Source organism: Dendronephthya gigantea, unplaced genomic scaffold, assembly GCF_004324835.1.
Source record: "Dendronephthya gigantea isolate DGI-Jeju-01 unplaced genomic scaffold, DenGig_1.0 000111F, whole genome shotgun sequence".
NCBI classification, from domain to species: Eukaryota; Metazoa; Cnidaria; class Anthozoa; order Malacalcyonacea; family Nephtheidae; genus Dendronephthya; species Dendronephthya gigantea.
Genome location: NW_021163121.1, coordinates 172,161 through 191,823, shown reverse-complemented (window position 1 = coordinate 191,823; position 19,663 = coordinate 172,161). Strand labels below are relative to the sequence as shown.

Sequence of the window (19,663 nt, the reverse complement as noted above, 5' to 3'; positions counted from 1 at the left end):
TGACAGTACTCCTCTACTGTTGAGTAAAATCATTTGGTATTACAGTAAAATACTAAAGTGGGACACATCTGGGTGCATTGCAAGCTAATTGGTTAAGAAGAGACACTGACAGATAGTTTTGTTAACTGATTAACTGGCAGTAAAATACTGAACTTGGACACATCTGGGTCACTGGGTCACTTCCAAGCTAGTGGGTTAACTAGAAACACTGACGGATAGTTTGGTTATTCATTAACTGATTTGCTTTCAATGCACCCAGATTTGTCCTGCTTTAGAATATTACTCCAAATCGAGATTATTTTACTCATTAGTGGAAGAGTACTGTCAGTCAATGAGTTAACAAAAAGTTGGCTCTATCTATATATGGGTTATCTATATATCTATCTATGGGTTAGTTCTATCAGTTCTAAACTGTTCTTCCTAGAGGTCCAGTAAGGATCATCTCTTATTGATCCAGTGTTACTACAGGAGGAAACCTAAACTAAACCAACTTTATTTCTACTGGATAGCTCTATCAGTTCTAAATTGTTCTTCCTAGAGATCCAGTAAGGATCAGCTCTGATTCATCCAGTGTTACTATATACAGAAAGAAAACTAAACTAAAGTAAACTAACTTTACTTATACTGGATACAGGATAGCTCTATCAGCTCTAAAGTGTTCTTCCTAGAGGTCCAGTGAGGAACATCTCTTTTTGATCCAACGTCACTACAGGAGGAAACCTAAACTAAACTAAACTGAGTTTATTTATATTGGATAGCTCTATCAGTTCTAAACTGTTCTTTCTGGAGGTCCTGTAAGGGTAATCTCTTATTAAAACTGTTCTTCCTAGAGGTCCAGTGAGGATCATCATATTTCTCTGGCTTTCCTCCCTTTCGGTCGGGGTCAAAAAACAGTGTCCATGTTTGGGGCCAAACTAAAACGTGTTTGTTGATAGTGATGAAAACGCGTGTTGGGCCTCTGGGTTGGATTCCCAGAACACTGTGGGAATGAATTTCAAAACATGGGTACAGAATCATTACGTAATTCCTATTTCTGTTTCGAAATTTCAAACTCTCCTTCTCAAAATTTAAATTCAAACTCTGACTATTGCATTTTTATTGCTAATTTCAATAGTTTTGGGGTACGTCGTGTAGAAATGAATAAAATGATATACAAATGACCCCCTCCACCCATTTCTATATAGCAGAGTGACCCACTGTCCCTTACTCCAGTCCTTTCCCAAGTTCAATGGTTGCCATGGCAGCTAATCAAAATTCAAAAAGAACCCGGTGGTCGGTGGGGGAAACATTGAATGCTCCAAGCACAATGTCGAAAACTAAAGCAAATATCTTGTGTTTTGACCCTGGTTTATCGAGCAAGAGTGCGTTAAATTAGTGATGATTTTACTAAAGAAAGGCTACTTTATCCCGTGCTAGACACCGTAGTATGTTCGATTATATTTCGAAATGTTTTTCTCGCATATCCAAGCGGGATTCGAGGTTTGTATATTGTTTTATATTTACATTCTATTTGAGCATAGTTTGTTAAAGATTTGTTTAAGCAAAAATTTCGGATATTTTACGGTCTTATTCACTCATTTTGCTGTGCGTGAAAACGGCTTTATAGTACAGTAGATTGCGGAGTAATTCAGAGCGGTTACACTCGTCTGAAAAGCATAGAAAATAATTTCATGAAACAATCGAATTTTAATTGTGCATAGATTTGCGACAAATTTTGATACAAAACTGCTTCGTTTTGCTTTGTTTAGAGAATTAAAATGTGTTTCTTTCGCTGATCAAAGCCGATTGAATACGATTTACCTTCTTTACCAACGGTCTATATAGTTTTAGTTGGTATTTCTTTGTGACAGTTATTTTTTAAAATTTTTGTTTTGTAGAGATGTCAAACTTCTTATGTTAGGAATTGATAACGCTGGCAAATCAACTATTATCAATGATTTGAAAGGAGGTATTAAGATATAATTTAAAGCCTTTTTATCAAAGTAATATCTTCTTTCTGATGAGAGTTTGAATCATACTGTGATGAAAAGTTTGACATATTTTAAGAGATAAGCAGATATTGATACCTATATTAGTATTTACTCTGTCTAATGTCAGATGATTTTACTCATCAGTGAAAGAGTACTGTCAGTTAATGAGTTAACAAAACTATCTGTCAGTGTCTCTTGTTAATCCATTAGCTAGCAAATTGCACCCAGATGTGGCTAACTTTAGTATTTTACTCTGTCTAATGCCAGATGATTTTACTCATCAGTGGAAGAGTACTGTCAGTTAATGCATTAACAAAACTATCTTTTAGTGTTTCTTCTTAACCCATTAGTTAGCAATGCACCCAGATGTGGCCTACTTTAGTATTTTACTCGACTGTCTAATACCAGATGATTTTACTCATCATTGGGAGAGTATACTAGCTGTCAGTTAATGAGTTAACAAAATTATCTGTCAGTGTCTCTTTTAAACCATTAGCTTACTACTGTGTCTATAATTTGGGATGGTTGTTAACAAAATATATTCATTATAGCTTTTAGAACCCACAGAGTTGACAGTTCCAACAATCGGGTTTTCCAGTGCGGAGTTCAAGTTATTGAATTTTAAAGTGACAGCTTATGATGTTGGTGGTGGACCTCGTATCCGAGGAATATGGAAAGATTATTATGCGGAGGTACATATACACATATACAAGCACAGAGGTTCTTAGTGTTTTAATTGGTATTCTTTCCTCTCGAATTCTAGGTCATTTCAATTTGATTTAAAACAGATGCTGAATATATGACATTGTAAGTAATTTAGCTTGGAGGTACATCACATAAGTACTAATTAATACTCCAAAGCTTTTGGTCCGTTAACTTGGGCCTTCATCAGTGCAAGGTTAACAGACAGAAATCTTTGCATTATTAAATACTTAAGTGGTGTACCTACAAGCTAAATTACTTATTGACTGTCACAAACAAACATACAAGAATATAAATGACATTGTGTTCTTTTTCAGATATTTGGCGTTGTTTATGTTGTTGACACAAGTGACCGTGAGAGAATAGCAGATTCCAGAACAGTTTTACGTGAAGCATTGTCTGACTCAAGACTCTCTGGGAAACCTTTTGTTGTGTGAGTATAGAAGTGATCCATTTTGAATGACGTAATTCTTTACCTTTTTACCTTACGTGGGTATGATAGTTGGTTTGTTCACAGTTTATAGATAATACATGGTTTAGAGACTAAATGAAAGCACAATACAACTCATTAATGTAACGTTTTATTGTTTAAACTGCGTATATAAACAAAAGAAGAGGTTTTACAAACAAAAGCTCGGCAACCATTTTAGTATGCTCGCCCTACAAGCTCCCTCTCCCGCATGCTCGACCCAGGCTGTCCCGGATTGGCTGAGCTACAGCAATAACGTCACATCCTCTTTCCTCTATAAAAGTTAATGTCAACTAAATATCTATATATATATACTTTAGTTACTTAAGCGATTTAACGTTAACTTCCCTAAGTGCTAGACAGTCCAGACAACTTGTTCAAGAACCCATAATAAAGTCTTTATACTGGCTTGGCAATCTAACAGTTCGCTGTGACCGTCTTAAGTTCGGTGGTTCTGGCTCCGGTTCGATGGGTGGGGTGGTTGAGTGCTCGGTTGGGTTTTCTACTGGTGGTATTGGTGTTTGTATCTCAGGACTTGGTTCATACTCATCATCACTCCGTTGGTCCCTTTGCTGATTAAATTACCTGTGCTTGGGCGCAAGTGTACTCTGTTTCTCCGAAATAATCTACCATCTTCAGTTATGATTCTGTAGGACCGCTCGCTAACTTGTTCAAGAACTTTCGCTTTATGCCATCGAATTGGCTTGGTTTCGGGGTTTAGTAATACTCGCACAATATCACCCCCGCTTCAGAGCTGGTAGTTTGGTTGCATTCCGATTGTAATACTTCTCTGTGGCGTTGTTGTCTTGTCCGCTTACTCTTAACGGTAGACATAATCTTAGGCTTTAGGAGTTTGCTAGCCGTAGGCAGAAGTGTTCTAGTGCGACGGCCAAATATTCTTTGCGCGGGCGAACTGTTCAGTCCTTCTGTTGGGGTGTTTCTCCAGATGAGTAATGCCAGTTGGTAGTCGCCGTCGGATTGTTGGGTCTTCTTTAGCAAATTCTTTGCGACTTTAACTGCGTTTTCCACTTTACCGTTACTTTGTGGATGCTTGGGGGAACTGGTAGTGTGCTTGATTTCATATTCAGCTGTAAAGGAAGAAAAATCGTTGGAGGAAAAGGGAGGGCCATTGTCACTCTGTAGTACATCAGGTATACCATGAGTTGCAAAATGTTTCTTTAATTTCTTGATGATGACTTCTCCATTCTTGCTGCTCAGTTGATCTACTTCGAAATAATCAGAATAGTAGTCTACGGTACATAAAAAATCTTTGTTGTTGTATGTGAAAATGTCCGTACCAATCTTTTCCCACGGTCGACTGGGTACTGGATGGGCCATCAGTGGTTCTTTGGGTTGGGCGCTCTGCGAGGTTGCACAAATATCACAGTGGGATATGAAACTTGTTACGTCCTTGTTCATGCCTGGCCAATAGACCACCTCTCGGGCTCGCCTTAAACAGCCCTGGATGCCAATATGCGCCGCATGGATCTTCTCCTTGATCTTTTGTCGTAAGCGCAGCGGAATGACGACTCTTTGGCCTTTGAACACCACTCCCTCATGGACCGACAATTCATCTCTTATGCTATAATATGGATGAAGGTCGCTCGGTACTTGGCTTTTCTGGTCTGGCCAACCCTTCCTGATGGTTTCCATTAATTTCTTCATTGAGGTATCGATTTCTGCTTCTTTCTGTAATTCCTCGAACTGTGATTTTGACATTGGTAAGAAATTTGCTACATGGACATGCTCGGTTTCATCTTCTGTCTTAGATCTCTCACAGGATTCAGATGGGCTCTGGACAATGTATCTGGCACATACATCTCCTTCCCTGGCTTGTAGTAAATAGCTGTGTCGTATTGTTGCAGGCGGAGTAGAAGCCTTTGCAGGCGTTGGGGGCTGTCGCTAAGGATTTCCTCGATATTGCCACGAGTGGTTTGTGGTCGTCCATAAGGTAATTTTTCTTCCATATACATACTGATGATTATGCTCGAGACCAAAGACTAAAGCCAGAAGTTCCTTTTCAATTTGAGAGTATCTGGTCTCTGCTTGGGTGAGTGCTCGGCTGGCGAATGTTACTGGTTGGCTGCTTTGTGTAAGGACGAAACCCAGTGCAGTGGAGGAGGCATCTCCCTCGCCTTGGACTGGCTCACTTGGGTTAATATTTCAGTACTATGTGTAGTTAGTAGAAACTAGCTCTTTGATCTTTTCGAATGCAGCATCCTGTTCATCTTTCCATTCTCAAGTTGGCCATGCTTTTGTGTTAATCTTCGCAGTGGTTCGCAAACAGAGGAAAGTCCATCCAAGAACTTCGATAAATACATCACCATCCCAATGAGTCGCCTAACTGCTTCGACATTTTGTGGCTTTTCCATTTTAGTGATTGCAACAATCTTAGACGGGTCAGGCTTTAATCCCTCTTGGGTTAGTGTATGTCCGATGAAGGGTACACTGGTGCACTTGAACTCAAACTTTGCAGGATTTAACTTGATTTCTCTCTCACGGCATCTTTCCAACAGATTTCTCAGATTTGCATCATGATCTTTCTCTGAGTTGGGTCCCTGGCCAATGATGAGAATATCATCTGCGATCTTATACACACCTTTCAGTCCCTCTAAGTTCTGATCAAGCTTTTGCTGAAAGTTTTCAGGGGCTGGGGCAACTCCGAAGGGCAGTCGAAGCCAGCGATAACGGCCCCAGGGTGTTTGAAAGGTTGTCAGCTCACTTGACTCATCATCAAGTTCAATTTGTAGAAAACCGTCCTTCGTTTTCAGGTCAACTTTACTGAAAACTCGAGCATTGGCTAACTCTGGAAGAACTTCTTCAATTACCGGCAGGGGGTAGTGCGCTCGTTTCAGTACCTTGTTAAGGTGCTGGGGGTCGATACAGACTCTGACTTGACCATTAGCCTTCTCAGTGACAACTAAACTAGATACCCACTTGGTTGGTGCTTCTTGCTTTGTAAGCACTCCCATCATTTCGAGTCGATCCAACTCTGCTTTCAGCTTTTCTTTTACTGCAATGGGCACTCTCCGTGGGGCCTGTGATGTTAATTAGGTATAATTAGATATGCAGGTATAGGTATAATTAGATATGCAATCTTGGATGTATATAAATAAGAGGCATTTTATAATACAACTGCTCAGTGTTTGAATCCGTGTGCATCTGTGTCTTGTTCGAATGGCTAGACACTACATTTGGCGACGAGGATTTTGTTTAAAGCCTGAAGTATAAATATATTTGATTATTATGGCGAAAAGCCTAGGAGTAAGTGGAGTGATGCCGTTTGATTGTACTGGCGATATGACGAGTGTAGGACCAAGATGGCGGCGGTGGAAAACAGCATTTCAGTTCTATATTGATGGCAAAGGAATTACTGATCCGAGGCAAAAGAAAGCTTTGTTACTCCATTCAGCAGGAATGGATGTTCAAGAAGTATATTCAACTTTAGAAGAACCGGCTAGTGGGAGTAAAGACGAAACAGATGAGTATGGAAAAGCTATGAAAACTCTAGACTCTCATTTTACACCTCAGATCAATGTGCCGTTTGAGCGACATGAATTTCGACAAATGTTCCAAGGGAATCTGAGACAGTCGATCAATTGTTATTCGATTGACCCGCCAAAGTGATAATTGTGAATTTGGAGAGTACAAGAAAGAACATATTCGGATCAGGTCATTGACAAATGTAGATCAACTAAACTTAGAAGGAAGTTGTTAGAAATGGGCAAGACTTTAACATTAGATGATATACAGACAGTTGCAAGGTCGATGGAAGCAAGTGAAATGCAAGCTAGACGAATGGAGAGTGATCGGCGTAGGGAAGTTAACACTATGGGAGCGCAGAGGATGGAAAGGGAAAAAGGGCGAGAATATTAAAAATAGTAAGCAAGGTCAAAAGTGTTACCGATGTGGTAGAAATGGACATTTTGCTCGAGATAAAAACTGCCCAGCTGTGGGTAAAGCCTGTAAGAAGTGCAACAAAATAGGACATTTTGCTGTTGTTTGTAGGACACAGTCCAACCGAGGAAATGGGCAGCAGAGCAAGCATCCTGGTGTCAAACAAATTTTGACGGAGGTGAAAAGTAAAATTAATGATCAGATCAACGATGATGATGAATATGCTTTTGCAGTGGGGACAAAAGATAAACGTAAGGTGAATGGAAGTGTTTTTTTTGACCTGGTTGTTGGTGGGGCAAATATAAGAAACATAATGATTGATTCGGGTGCGTCCTGTAATGTTGTTGATAAACGGACATGGGAAGACTTGAAAAAGCAAGGCATTAAATGTGAGTCGAGAAAGGAAAGTCCTATTCCATATGGGTCAACAGTGCCACTTGATACTCTGCGTGGCGTGTTCAAGTCTAAAGTTCAATGTAATGGTGGACAAGCCGAAGCTGAATTTATTGTCATCGCTGGTACAGGGCAAACTCTTCTTGGGCGAGAGACGGCGGTACAACTGGGTATTTTGAGACTTGGACCACAAGCTAATGTTGTGCTATCTTTAGTGGCAGACCAGTTTCCAGAATGTTTTCAAGGTTGGGGAAAATTAAAGAATTATCAAGCTAAAATTCATATAAACCCTGATGTCAGACCTGTGGCGCAAAGTCCGAGACGAATTCCTTTCAGTCTGAGATCCAAAGTGGAGGCGAAAGTCAATGAACTTCTCGAGTTAGATGTGATTGAAAGGGTGAATGGTCCGACACCATGGGTGAGTCCAGTATGCGTAGTGCCCAAGCCTAATGGTGATGTTAGGTTATGTGTTGATATGAGGAAAGCCAACGAAGCCGTGGTTAGAGAGAGACATCCAATTCCCACAGTGGATGAAATTCTTCAAGATATGAACGAGAGTGCCGTGTTTAGCAAGTTGGATTTAAGATGGGGTTACCATCAGGTTGAACTTGATGAGGATTCTCGAGAGATAACTACTTTTGCTACACATACGGGCCTTTATCGTTATAAAAGGTTGATGTTCGGGATCACGTCAGCACCGGAGTTATACCAGCATATCATCCAGCAGGTGCTTCAAGGATGCAAGGGGGTACACAATATTTCCGATGACATTATTGTCCACGGTCGGAGCTTGGCAGAGCATGACGAGAGATTAAGTAAAGTTTTGGAATGCCTACGAGAGAAGGGACTTACCCTGAATCCAGAAAAGTGTCAGTTTCGAATTTCCCGGATTGTATTTATGGGTCATGTTCTTTCGGAGAAAGGAATTGCTCCTACAGAAGATAAAGTAAAGGCAGTTCTTGAAACAAGGGAACCAACATCTGCATCAGAAGTGAGAAGTTTCTTGGGATTGGTGACCTTCTGTTCTCGGTTTATTCCTGAGCTTGCGACAACAGCTGAGCCATTAAGAAGAGTGACAAGAAAGAATATAACCTTTTTGTGGGGCGAAGAGCAGAAGAGAGCGTTTCAGCAAGTAAAAGAAAAACTAGGAAATGCTGAGACATTGGCTTATTTCGATAAGAATGCTGTTACACAGGTCATAACAGATGCAAGTCCAGTTGGGCTCGGAGCTGTTCTCATTCAGGAACAAAAAGGGAAGTATCGAGTCATCGCCTATGCAAGTAGAAGTCTATCAGACGTAGAGCGTAGGTATTCACAGACGGAAAAGGAAGCGTTAGCCATTGTTTGGGCGTGTGAACGTTTTCATTTATATCTTTATGGGATTTCGTTTGAGGTTTTGACTGATCATAAGCCGCTCGAGGTGATCTATTCGAATCATTCACGACCGTCAGCTAGAATAGAACGATGGGTATTGAGACTTCAACCATATGAGTTTACAGTGAAGTATGTCCCCGGCCCACAAAATATCGCTGATTCATTATCTCGGTTAGTCCAGAATACGAAGGAAACGTCGCGGAATGTTGCTGAAGAGTATGTTCGTAACGTTGCATTGTACGCTGTTCCAATAGCAGTGCCTATCAAGGAAATGGAGAAGGAATCTAGGGATGACGAGGAGTTAACGCAAATCAGACAATGTATTCAAAACGAGGAGTGGAATTCCAGCCCGCCAGCGTATAAAGCGGTACGGACAGAGTTGTGCGTAGTTGGAAACCTAGTGTTACGAGGTGTCAGAATCGTAGTTCCTCGTAAGTTACGAAAGCGAGTTCTTGACCTGGCTCATGAAGGACACCAAGGTATCGTAAAGTCGAAACAGCGATTGCGTTCAAAGGTGTGGTGGCCTGGTATTGATGGGGAAATGGAGCGTAAATGTAAGACGTGTCCTGGATGCCAACTCGTAAGTAGTCCGTGTTTCCCAGAACCATTGAAGAGAACTAAGTTACCTGAGAGACCCTGGCAAATGTTAGCGGTAGATCTTTTGGGACCGTTGCCCTCGGGACATTATTTGTTGGTGCTCGTCGATTATTTTAGTAGATTTGTGGAAGTAGCCATTATGAAGTCAGTGACGTCACAACTGATCGTTCTTGAACTGGAAAAGTTTTTCGCAGTTCATGGTAATCCCGAGTCCCTGAGAACAGACAATGGACCACAATTCATTTCGGAGGAGTTTGGGGCGTTTTTAAAAGAGAATGACATTTTCCATTTAACGTCAACTCCGCTTTGGCCGCAAGCGAACGGTGAAATTGAAAGACAAAATAGATCCTTAATTAAAGCTCTGAAAATTGCCCAAATCGAAAAGAAAGATTGGCAAAGAGAATTGTATAAATTTTTGCTAGCCTATCGAAGTACGCCACACTCTACGACTGGTGTTAGTCCTGCAAAGTTGTTATTTGGGCGAGAAGTCCGAACTAAACTACCAGAGTTGCGTGAAGAAAGCGCGAGACCAGAGTTGGTTGAAGTGCAGGATCGAGACAGTGAGTTGAAACAGAAAGGTGCAGATTATGCGGATATGCGTAGGAGAGCTCAAAAATGTGGCATACAAGCAGGCGATAAAGTCCTTGTAAAAGGAAAGAAGAAAGACAAATTGTCACCCACATTTTGTGGAACACCATTAGAAGTTGTGGATAAAAGTGGAAACGAAGTAGTAGTTAAATCTTCAACAGGAGTTCAGTATAGAAGGAATGTAACTCATGTGAAGAAATTTGAAGTGGAATCATCTGACGTAGAAGAGGATGTGCAAAATCAAGAAAATGTACAGGAACAGGAAGCTGAGGAAGAAGCAGAGAGAAGGTCTCAAGAGAACAGTAAGGAAAGTAGTGTAAATATTTCTAATAGACCTAATAGACCTCAGAGGGTATGTCGTGCACCTGAACGGTTTAAGGATTACGTATGTTCATATGTTAGTTATAGTTCTGGATAGTTCGATATTAGTTATGATATTGGTTGTATAAATTAGATAAGTAATGCATGAAGTCAGTGCGATAATTCAATTTAGGTACTTAAGCATATTAAAAAGTTACATGTAGGTATGTAGATAAACTTTTGGAAAAAACCGTTGGAAAAAAAAAACAGTATATTATTTATTAGTTTTATTACGTAAATATGGACAATTAGAATATTGAGAAAAGAAGGGATTGTGATGTTAATTAGGTATAATTAGATATGCAGGTATAGGTATAATTAGATATGCAATCTTGGATGTATATAAATAAGAGGCATTTTATAATACAACTGCTCAGTGTTTGAATCCGTGTGCATCTGTGTCTTGTTCGAATGGCTAGACACTACAGGGCCATGACAACAGGTTTGGCCGATTCATCAACTAAAAAATGCAATTTGCCATCCATCTTTCCCAGGCCATTGAAAACATCAGAATACTCGCTTAGTATTTCTTGCTTAGTCAGATTATGTTCAGTAGGCAATTTGGCAACATCTTCTGTGCTTACATGTAAAATATTCTGTTTTTGAACAACAATCAAGTTCATTTGCTGAGCAGCCTTGGCTCCTATGATTGGTGTATAATTTCCCTCAATGATCACAAATTCTGCTCGATACTTCTTACTGTTCTTAAGATTGCGAAAACTTACTTTTGCTGTTCCCAAGGTTGTCATTTTGATCTTGGAGTACATGATGAGCTCTTTAGTTTTCTTTTGGATCTCTGTGTTTGGTGGTAAAAGGTGTTTTGGGAGGATATTGCAAGTAGCACCAGAGTCAACTTGCATTTTAACTGGCTTCCCGCTGATCTCCATGGTTGCATAAATCTTCTTGTCAAAGTTGGCATTTCCACTTTTGGTGTTGTCACCAGCAGAAACAGTAAACAATTCCTCTTCTGAGCTGTCACTAAGATTATTCACGTTTCTGTGGTCAACAAGTGGCTTGCTTCTACATTTGGCAGCAAAATGATTCTGCTTGCCACACCTGGAACAGATTTTACCGAATGCAGGGCATTTCTCTTTGATATTCTCGTGCTGTTTACCACAATACTTGCAGCCTTTCCCATCTCTAGTTTTCCTGGAATCCCATTTGTTTGCTTTATGTTGATTTTGAGTATCGGTTTTGTAGACGCTATCATTTGGTGATTCTGCCCCTTGGACGTTAGCTATATCCTTGAGTTGATTTTTCGTCGCTTCTGCTGCTCGACACACATCAACGTATCTCTCCAGAGTTAGCTTAGATTCTTGCAGCAACTTCCGCCGCACGCCATTATCACGAATTCCGCAGACAATTCTGTCGCGAATTAAATCGTCTTTTAAACTTTGAAATTCGCATGTCTCTACTAAGGAGCGTAGACTTGTTACATATTCATCAATAGTTTCATTCTGCTCTTGGGCTCGGTTGTTGAATTTATATCTCTCATAAATGACATTGGTCTTACCGAGACAATAATCGTCCCAAAGCTTCATCACTGTAGTGATATCATTTTTCTCCTCGTCGCTTGCAAACGGCAATCCCATATGTATTTGGAGTGCTTCGGATCCAATACATGTTATAAATGTTGCTACTCTATAAGAACTGTCTCTCTTGGCTAAATCAGTGACAGTTTCGTACGCTTTCCATACCTGTTTCCACTGTTTCCAATTCTTTGCAAGGTTTCCTTTCACGCTCAGATTGTGCGGAAGTGGCACATTGGACATAAACATCTGACAACTTTGTACTTGTGGCTGTGTTGTTGCAATGTTTTGTTCAGCAATCTCATCATGATTGGCCTCCTCGGGACCCGACATTCTAAAATTCGGTTTACTCCTGACACCATGTAACGTTTTATTGTTTAAACTGCGTATATAAACAAAAGAAAAGGTTTTACAAACAAAAGCTCGGCAACCATTTTAGTATGCTCGCCCTACAAGCTCCCTCTCCCGCATGCTCGACCCAGGCTGTCCCGGATTGGCTGAGCTACAGCAATAACGTCACAATTAACTATGTTATTGTCCAGGTTTATGCCAAAAATGGTTCCTTTCTCGTCACATGTTTATTGTATTTTAGCAAAAATTACCAATGGCATTCATCTTGCTGTAAAGTTCATCAACCTTGACTTGAAAAATATGTTATTTATAAGATTACTATTGGTTTATCTGTGCAAAATACAATAGACATGTGATGAGAATGGAACAACTGATGTAATTATAATTTTATACTAGTTAATTGCCTTTCATAATTCCCTAATAATTACCCGATACCTAAATTTACACCCTGGCAGGTTCATCCATCAGCCTAGCTGATAAAGGGATATGCCTCTGGCAGAGGGCCTGCCTCATGGCCCTCAGTAAATCTATTCCTGATCCGATACTGAGTTAGTATAATATATATAAACATTGTACCTTTATGTTTTAATATACAGGTTTCCGAATAAACAAGACATTGATGGAGCAATGTCTGAACAAGATATTGATATGGAATTTGAGTTAGAGCAGTTGGCAAAGAAATGCGAAAGTCATTATAAAGTTGTAAGTAAAAATAACTAAATTCTACTGCATGTTCAATATATGTTATTGACTGAGCGAGAGGTCCGTACAGGAGGATACTGGTCGAGTTCTTTTTTTGTTTGTATGGATCGAGCCTTTAGGCGAGGTCTATACAAGCAAAAAAAGAACAAGACCAGTATCCTCCTGTTCAGACCGAACAAGCTCAGTCAATAAACTATTTATTATATGACTAAAAACGATTGAAATTCCCAACTAAAAAATCTCCGCTGAACCTTGCCGGTCCGTACTGTTGGTTACCGAACGATCAGGAACCAATCAGAATGCTTGATTTTAGTTGATGTACCAATGAACTATTCTAGTCATATAATAATATGTCTTATTGATGAAAGAAACATAAAGTAAACTAAACTGTTCTTCCTGGAGGTCCAGTAAGGATGATCTATTATTGACCCAGTGTTAATTACAGAAGGAAACCTAAACTAAGGAAACCTTATTTATACTGGATAGCTCTATCAGCTAGTTCTAAACTGTTCTTCTTAGAGGTCCAGTAAGGATCATCTCTTATTGATCCAGTGTTACTACAAGAGGAAACTTTAATTAAACTAACTTTATTTATGCTGGATGGCTCTATCAGTTCTAAACTGTTCTTCCTAGAGGTCCAGTAAGGATCATTTTTTATTGATCCAATTTTACTACGGGAGGAAACTTAAACTAAACTATTAACTTTATTTATACTGGATAGATCTATCAGATCGAAACTGTTCTTCCTAGAGGTCCAGTAAGGATCATCTCTCATTGACCCAGTGTTACTACAGTGAGGAAACCTAAACTAAACTAACTTTATTTATACTGGATAGCTCTATCTGTTCTAAACTGTTTTTCCTAGAGGTACAGTAAGCCGGATTATTGATATTGATTTATGCTGAAATATAACTCTATGAAACTGTCTCCTGTCTTAATATCCAAATCCCAATTGTAAAATGAATTAACTGAAATATTTTTTCAGTTCCAGTGCACAGCTTTACTCAATGAGGGTCGAAAAATTGACAGTCAGCTGAAGAAAGGTTTCTTTTTAGAATTTGTAGAACAAAATGCTGCAGACCATAATATATGAATGTGAAATATATTTAAGAATTAAAAAACGAGTCGCGTGCCTTTATGGTGTAATAATGCAGGATGGGGGACTTATTCGCCGTTTAAGGTAAACGGGCTTGATACAACGGGCCCCAGGGATTATATTGCTCCAGCTCAGATACAGAGTTCATTTGCTATATTAAGGCATTCAACATAATTATATCCTATTCATTTGAATAGGTATAGCCAGGCCCAAGCACCACCGCGCGCTTGCCTTCTTTCCGCTTACCTCTATATAATAACTGAATGAAACGTTATATATTTTACCATGATTTTAGTATTAATGCGCCTGGGTACGAGGCTGACCTAGGCTTGGTTATTTTATACCCGTGGTTGGATTTTGATACACATGTACATACATGTAACTGTTATGTTTGAAAGGTTTAATATCTAATTTTAAGGTTTAAGATGGTTGTTACAAACTATGAATGAGGATTTTGCATCTTTGAAGGAGCGAGTTGAGAAAGATGTTGAGATTCAGGTATGTTGGTCTGAAGTTGCCATCGCAACTGATTTTGTGTGTGTCAGGTTTTTCAAGTAAACTGAAATAAGACTAGAACGCTCACTCTCTGACTTTCCTTCAGAGTGAAGCCAAGATGGTGGAACATGAAATCTTTCTTGTCGGTATGATCCAGGCCACTTGCGCGGAAATTTCAAAGGTAAAATTATAATTGCCGCCATTTTACCTATGCCAAATTTCCGCGTGGAGGCCTGGATGGTACCTACAAGAAAGGCTTCAGTAATCAGTATCCGCCATCTTTGATTTGATCCATCCAGTTTGGATTTTTAGTTCAGTTTCACCCTGTCCATTGCCAGTTACAAATCAGTGTTTGCATAATCAGTGTTTGCATTTGAGATCAGTCAGTAACTATTTAGGTGCATTTGTGATCGATTTTGTGTCAGCGTTTTCTCGCAACAGTTTGTTTCTCACTCGGAAAGAATGCGTTTTACATAGAACGTTGCTTGTTTTTAATTTAGAAAGAGGCTGAGAAGAAGACGAAGGCTGAGCGCTTGGAAAGGGTTAGAAAAAATCGGGAAGAAAGGTTAGTGAAAAGTTTGTCATCTGACGGATATATGCATTGTAAACAAACTGGTTTAAGATCAGTGAACTCTGGCAATGTTTAACCTGCGATATTTGCTGCGGTTTTCTCCTTTTGACAGATGTGAACAAGTGAATTAGTAACGGATGTTCACGTAAGAGCTCTTTTGTAACTAGTCACTCGTTCACATCTACCAAAATTAGTAGGAAATCGCACACAAAATCCCACCTAAAAATGCAAGTGAAAACGGGCCTTAAGGACGAAAAATAAAGAGTAGAATACTGCAGCAAGACAACAATCACACATAGTTTTGTTAACTCGCTACCTGGCAGCACTCTTCCACTGGGGTCGATTGTATAAAACTCTTTAACTACATTTTGCATAATTGAATCCTATAGTGAACTCAGAAATAAAACTCTGTTTGGCCAATTCTGTCCTTCAACTACAGTTAAAAGTTAACTAGTCTTTTATACAACTGGGGCCGGTTGTATAAAACTCTTTAACTACATAGTTAAATCCTAGTTAACTCAGAAATTACCGACTCTGTTTGGCCAATTCTGTTCTTATCTGCAGCTAAAAGTTAACAAGTCTTTTATAAATTTATAGCCCCAGGCCCCTGATGAGTAAACTCATCTTGTATTGTTACGCAAGGCTTCATAGTGATTGAGATACGCATATAAAAATAGCTATAAAAATAGAAGTAGCAAGAGCATGACAGGGATTAGTGATTAAGTTTTGCCACAAGACGCCTGAGTAAATATAAATTCGGCCCATTCGCAACTATTAATCACATTTCCTTTCATGCATGACATTTCGTGGGATTGAATTAAGTAGTAAGGTGAAAATATCAATCATCCTGTCAAAACGTGTGCATCTGGATCAACAGTCGTATGTCGTTGCCAAGTTTAACTGTCATAATTGAAAATATGCATGCTCGAGGCAGCTGCGAAGCTCTTATGTCAATCAAATGTGTTTTTTATAATGCGCGGTCGAGCATTTTAAGAGTTACGTCACAAGAAACTTAAGTCGATTAAAAGTTGTAGTAAATGTAGTTAAGTTATAAAATAAGTTTCACAGAAACAATGTTTGATAGTTTTAATGCATGTTGATGATAAATATTTTAAGTTGTGAACAAGTTTTAGTATTGATCGATTGAGCGAAAGACCAACTCGACCACTGCGTCAACGCCTTAAATAAACAAAATATGAGAGCTGGAGCGAGCTTCTAAGACCAACCCACTGATTACATGTACAACGCTGATTGGCTGGATAAGGATCAGCCCACTATGGTTGATGACGTATGCAAGAGTCACTGAACCCTCATTATAAAAGGGCGTGCACAACACCCCAACCTTCAGTGGACTAGCGGAGTAAAGATTAAGTTATGAAACGCTAGAAAACTCAACGACAGAACTGACGAAGAAGACAAGAACAATTTAAACGACGATCAAGATCAAAATTTAAAGAAGAGAACATTAGCGAACTTTAGTTAAAACCATTGTAAAGATCTCCTACCTCGCGTATCAATTAAAGAATTTTATAACAGTATTATACAGAGTAAAGTGCCAAATGGGAGTGCATTGCAAGCTAATGGGTTAACAAGAGACTGATGGATAGTTTTGTCAACTCTTTAACTGACATTACTCTTCCACTGATGAAAAACGACGTTTCCTCGCGAGGTTGATAATTTATCATTGTCATGTATGTTCGCGTTCTAGGGCCGGTTGTATCAAGGCCGTTTAGCTTAAGGTGGCTCGATACAGTTTCTCGAATTTTTTGGGGGCTCATTTTAAACAGGGATATTAAGCACCTAAATATTTCACTATAAGGCTGAAGGTTAATATACTTTGCAGGAAACATATATAGAGCGGAAAAATTCTCAGAACCTTTGCCGGGCACCCGTTACCATGGAAACAGAGACGTTTCAAAATGGCCGCCAAACAAAGTTTTATCGTGTTTATATCACAAACGAGTTCGGTGACCCCCAATTTTTTTTTCATTAAACGTTTATGCTATAAATTATTTATCTATGAAAAAGTTTTAAAAAAATTCTAACATGGGGGAATTTTTTAATAAGCAAAAATAACGTTTTTGTAAATAGAAAAAATTCCCCATGTTAGAATTTTTTCAAAACTTTTTTATAGATAAAGCATTTATGGCGTAAACGTTCAATGAAAAAAAAATTGGGGGTCACCGAACTCGTTTGTGATATAAACACGATTAAACCCTGTTTGGCGGCCATTTTGCAACGTCTCTGTTGCCATGGTAACGGTTGCCAGGCAAAGGTTCTGAGAATATTTTCGCTCTAGATATGTCTCCTGCAATGTGTATTAACTTTTAGCCTTAGTGAAATATTAGTTGCTTAATATCCCTGTTTAAAAAGTGCATCTAAAAATTTCGAAAAATTGTATCGAGCCACCTTAAACGGTGGATAAGTTCAAAATAGAAAGCAAGTCTATTGTTGTATTCAACAATCAAACGAAATGTTTTTTACCTTAATGCAAAAATACTGTCTACCACTACATATTCTGTGCATAATATTCAAGTTGACTCATTCAAGAGAGATGTAAGAGTGTTATATAATTTTGACTTATCCACCCTTTAAGCTAAACGGGCTTCATACAACCGACCTCTGGGGCCGGTTGTATGAAAGCCGGATAGCGCTATCCATCGGATAGTGATTTTTTCAACCGTTCTAAAAATGCTTGAAAAGCTATAAAATCTCAGCTTTGGAACTAAATATTATTAAAGAGGATTCTCGACTTGGACTACTAAGATTTAATCAAAGTTATACCTAACAACAGGTGATTTTGAAGCGATTGAAAAAACCACTATCCGGTGTTAGCGTTATCCGGCTTTCATACAACCGGCCCCAGATTAATAGTGTCCAATAATTGACTTTCAATATATTTCAAATATTGACTTAAAGAATGACGTTTTCAAAATAAAATAGACTTCTTAAATATATTTTTCTTTTAATTTTTAACCAGTATACAAGTTGACGCGGCCGATAGCAAAATTAAATAAAATATGAAAGCTCGACTTTTATAACATACATGCGATAAAATAACTCTAAATATCTTTTCAAAATAGCCATCGTTTTCTAGAAAGCATTTATAAAATACATTTTCATTGCTAACGTCTCGCTGTTTACCTGCCAACGTCTTTAAAACGGTATTTAGAAAGGTTCAAATATATTAGAATCAAAACAAAATTACTGCGAAAATGAAATTCGCAAATACTAAAGGTCCTGTTACACGGTGCAATGCTTCTTGCAACTTACAATGCAATTCTACTTTTAAGAGATGTAAATTTGGCAACTACGAAACTTTTATGTTTATTACACTCCATGTACGTTTCTTTCACTTACATTTTGAAAACTCTGTACTAATTTACATCTCTTAAAACTAGTATTGCATTGCAAGTTGCAAGTGCGAGTCATATTTTAATAATTCATTACTGATATTAAAGTTTTCTTAAATAAACAAAGCACTTGGAAAGCGGTCGTTAAGGCGAATAACAACCGGGTTGTGCTCACATAATTATGTCTTTCTTTTGAAAATTCTGATATTTTTCTTCTGAATATCTCGATGCCAGTCGATAGCATTCTCGCCGGGTACAACCCTGCCTTTCTGCCTGTATATATCGTGTGTTTAACTGGAGCGATATCCCAAGTTCTGCTTCTCGTTTGTCTCATAAAAGATCCTTTGAAATGCTTTCGGAACTCGTCGACATATCTCGTTGGAAATCTAGCGGTTTGCGATTTGGTGGTTTTACTGCAGGTGACTTTTGGAACATTCTCTTCGCTGAAACCGCTCTTGCGTCTAATGTCTTACACGTTTTTCTACGGGTCGATTTTGACAATCCTTTCCTTATCCTTGGATCGTTACAGGATGGTCGCTCACCTATTTAAGCACCGTTTTTTGATGACCGGGAAGAAAGCTGCCGTTTGGATTATAGCGATTTGGCTCTTAAGCGTGGCGATCCCTTTGTATTTCGTTATTGCAACGAGACCAAACGAGGAATATATTGCGTATAAATACGGGATTTTAACTGGAATCATCGTGATGATTGTAATCATGTATTTTCTGGCTTGTTTGGCCTTGAAACGGCAAGTTAAAACACTCCAAGGCACCAACGAAGCGAGGTATGGTCATAGGCTTCGTGTAGCGAGTGAAGAAAGGTTTATGCGAACTGTGATTCTCATTACAGTTATTGCCGTTGGGTGTCTCACTCCAGTTGCCATCTACGGTCAGGTTGTTACCGATCAGATTTCGAAAAATGGGTTGAACTATGTTTACGGTTCATTGATGACATTGTTGTGTCTAAATTTCGCCATAAACCCTCTCATCTATTTCATACGACTGAAAAACTATCGCAAAACGATATTGCTTGTGTTTCGCTGTGAAAATTAGGAGTTTCGTTTGTGGCGTTTTGCGAAGCAGAAAGTTTATTCATTCGTTCAAGGCCTATTGAAAATCTTCATGCAGTCTTTGAAATTTTTACTGTCTGGACTAACAGAATGAGTTGTTTTAATGTTGTGTATGATTCCACTCGAAATTAAAACCTTTAAAAACCT

The 19,663-nt window shown here is 38.9% G+C and overlaps 1 protein-coding gene across 1 annotated transcript in view; it reads left to right on the top strand.

Annotated features, from left to right (window-relative positions):
• Positions 1-1,284: 1,284 nt before the first annotated feature.
• LOC114535139 (ADP-ribosylation factor-like protein 13B) overlaps positions 1,285-19,663 on the top strand; it is a 29,263-nt gene continuing 10,884 nt past the window's right edge. The window contains exons 1-8 of the mRNA XM_028556517.1: positions 1,285-1,479; positions 1,878-1,948; positions 2,529-2,662; positions 2,990-3,105; positions 12,827-12,932; positions 13,918-13,975; positions 14,447-14,526; positions 15,024-15,088. Of these exons, the coding sequence (XP_028412318.1) occupies positions 1,427-1,479; positions 1,878-1,948; positions 2,529-2,662; positions 2,990-3,105; positions 12,827-12,932; positions 13,918-13,975; positions 14,447-14,526; positions 15,024-15,088 (683 nt within the window). The 5' untranslated portion in view covers positions 1,285-1,426. The remainder of the gene's footprint in view (positions 1,480-1,877; positions 1,949-2,528; positions 2,663-2,989; positions 3,106-12,826; positions 12,933-13,917; positions 13,976-14,446; positions 14,527-15,023; positions 15,089-19,663) is intronic.